The 2,481-nt window shown below is 57.4% G+C and overlaps 1 protein-coding gene across 2 annotated transcripts; it reads left to right on the top strand.

The window, feature by feature from the left end:
- Positions 1-203: 203 nt before the first annotated feature.
- On the top strand, positions 204-1,923 carry Pold4 (DNA polymerase delta 4, accessory subunit). Of its 2 annotated transcripts, XM_020167128.2 has the most exons (4): positions 204-505; positions 720-809; positions 1,023-1,134; positions 1,470-1,923. In XM_020167128.2, the coding sequence occupies exons 1-4, from the start codon at positions 409-411 to the stop codon at positions 1,492-1,494; spliced, it is 324 nt and encodes a 107-aa protein (XP_020022717.1). In that variant the 5' UTR covers positions 204-408; the 3' UTR covers positions 1,495-1,923. The 2 variants fall into 2 exon arrangements, with proteins under 2 accessions (XP_020022717.1, XP_073906152.1); XM_074050051.1 differs by lacking the exon at positions 1,023-1,134.
- Positions 1,924-2,481: the final 558 nt, after the last annotated feature.

Genomic DNA, 2,481 nt, shown 5'->3' with positions numbered 1-2,481 from the left:
AGGAGGAGATGGTGAAGTCTGGGGCATCTTGACAGGTTCCCGTCCCCCACCCCCAGCCTAGCCCCGCCTCCTTCAGAGCACAGCTGCAGCAGCTGCCCCGCCCCTCGCCGCCTGCCATTGGCTAGAGTCGGGGCCCCGCCTCGCAACGGCGGCCTGCCATTCGCTCAGGTCTCTGATGTTTGCGTGCTTGTGGGGGTGGGGGACACGCGTCATTCCCTGGAACCCAGCGACTTCCTCTCTCTGCTTGTCTGGGTCATCTTGTCTGCCCGCCGCTGGCCCTCTCTCTCTCTCTCTCTCTTTCTCTGGCCCATCTCTCTCTCACTGTCTCTCAGCAGCTGTCTCACGCGCCGGCTAGCCTGTCTCTTCTTCCCGTAGTCGTCTCTTTCTCCGCCTGCCTGGGTGGCCGCCATGGGCCGGAAGCGGCTCATCACCGACTCCTACCCTGTTGTGAAGAAGAGGGAGGGGCTCGCTGGGCACAACAAGGGGGAGCTGGCACCAGAGCTAGGTCTCTGAAGCGTGGGGGCGGCAGGAGGAGTGGACACTGAGGGATCAGAGAGGACGTGGGGGAAGGGCGGATGGAAGGGGAAGCTTCTGACCCAAGGTCTAGCTGCAGGATGTCAGAGGCACTGGGGCTGGGAGGGAGCTGAGAAACTGGTACAGCTGTGAGGCGGGGGCAGGGCAAAGGCCTGGGCAGGCCTGAGGAACAGCTGTCATTGCAGGGGAGGAGCCCCAACCCCCCAGCGAGGAGGAAGTGGCGCTGGAACTGCTGAGGCAGTTTGACCTGGCCTGGCGGTATGGTCCTTGCACAGGTGAGAACGCCCCCCCGCCACTGAGCACTCTCTGAGCCACTTCTGTTACCTGCATACCTCAGAAATGACCCAAGTGCGTACCTGACTGGAGCCCTGTCTCCTGAGACTGGAGGAGGGGTGTGGAGCGTTCAAGATCCCCCACCCCAAATTCTCTAGCCTGAGCTCCTCGCCAACCCCCCCCCAGACCCCTGAGTCTTCTTCCCACACTGGCAGGGATAACACGGATGCAGCGCTGGCATCGGGCAGAGCAGATGGGCTTGGAGCCCCCCCCCGAGGTGCACCAGGTGCTGAAGACCCATCTTGGAGACCCCCGCTTCCAGTTGAGGTCAGGACAGGCCTGGAAGGTCCTTCTCCAGCCACCACCACCATGCTGGCCTGAAGGGTTGTCCCTTTTTCTGAGGGAGAAATGGGCACAGGCTTGAGGGACCTTGCTGATCAATTGAGAAGGTTCACCAAGATGTGCCTGGTTCAGGGCAGTTAGCTTTAATAATTCTTATCTCTGTGAGCTAATGGTGAGGAGAGGGTGCACCCAGGGCCCTAGGGACTACCTCTTTAGTGCTGAGGGGTTCACCAAGAACTATAGGCAATAGTCACGAACTGGCTGGTGAAATCAAGTCTGATTCTCTCTGATGCTTCTCTCCACCCACCTGTCTTCCACAGCCTCTGGCACCTCTATCCCCTTTGAGGCCCCACCTAGGCTGTCCTGCCCTTGGCACTCCTGCTACTCTCCAAGAACCTGAGGATGAACTTCAGAGCCGGTTGCTGCTGCTCAGCTCAGCTCTGCTCTGGAGACACATTTGGCAGACAGAATCTGCAGGTCTCCAAGACCCAGCCCGTCTGTCTCACCAGCAGGCTTCAATTGAGCATCTTCTAGATGGAGAGTGGTCCCTCGAATAAGGACCTGGCCTTGACCCTGTTGATGCCTGACACACCCCCTCTCTGACCTGTGATGTGGTAAATTGGACACAGTCTGACACAGAGCCAGACACAGGCAGCTGACTTAAGAGTCAAAGATGCACTCGCCACCTCAGTTTGGGCATCTGAGGGCAGGACTGGCTGAGTTCACAGGACAAGGGTTCACTAATGCTTACAATAAAGAACATTAAGCCTGGAATCCTGACCTTTGGTCCCTTAATGTGGCCCTGGTTTGGCTTCCAGGCCACAGCAAGTTGGTGCAGGACAGCCTGCACCACCCCTTTTCCTGCCTCTAGACAGTCTTGGGAACAGCTGGACAGCCTCTGGTGCCCCCTGGTGGTACATAGGAAAAAACCACGCTGTAGTCACCTTTCCTGACCAGCTAGGGAAAACCTACCTGATAGGTTTGGTCACCAACCTAGCCTGCCCAGCGTTGGCCACCTCTCAAACATAGGTGCTTTGCCAGAGGAGAATCCATGAGGCCATGGATCATAAGGTCAAAAGAGGCCTACATATGTCCAGAAAGCATCTCTACTTCCCACATCAAGGGTTACCTGGATCCAAAGCAGGGCTGGGGAGAGTCAACTTGGAGGACCTGCTCAGATGCAGCCACATTCTGAAGGGCTTTGGGAGGGAACTGAGTGGAGTCGGGAGCAATGCCTAGGGACCTCTGGGTCAGGGCACAGCATTTTGAAGAATGGAATTCATAAGTCCTTCTATGGCATTATCTCTTTGTATCAGCCAATAGAGACACTAC

This window comes from Castor canadensis, chromosome 1 (genome assembly GCF_047511655.1).
Source record: "Castor canadensis chromosome 1, mCasCan1.hap1v2, whole genome shotgun sequence".
Classification (NCBI taxonomy): domain Eukaryota; kingdom Metazoa; phylum Chordata; class Mammalia; order Rodentia; family Castoridae; genus Castor; species Castor canadensis.
The sequence above is the reverse complement of the archived record's forward strand: the minus strand, read 5'-3'. Positions and strand labels throughout refer to the sequence as shown.

Coding starts and splice junctions, on each gene's coding strand:
- Pold4 (XM_020167128.2), top strand. CDS start 409: ATGGGCCGGAAGCGGCTCATCACCGACTCCTACCCTGTTGTGAAGAAG. Junction 810..1,022: donor GCGGTATGGTCCTTGCACAG/GTGAGAACGCCC, acceptor CCACACTGGCAG/GGATAACACGGATGCAGCGC. Junction 1,135..1,469: donor GACCCCCGCTTCCAGTTGAG/GTCAGGACAGGC, acceptor TGTCTTCCACAG/CCTCTGGCACCTCTATCCCC.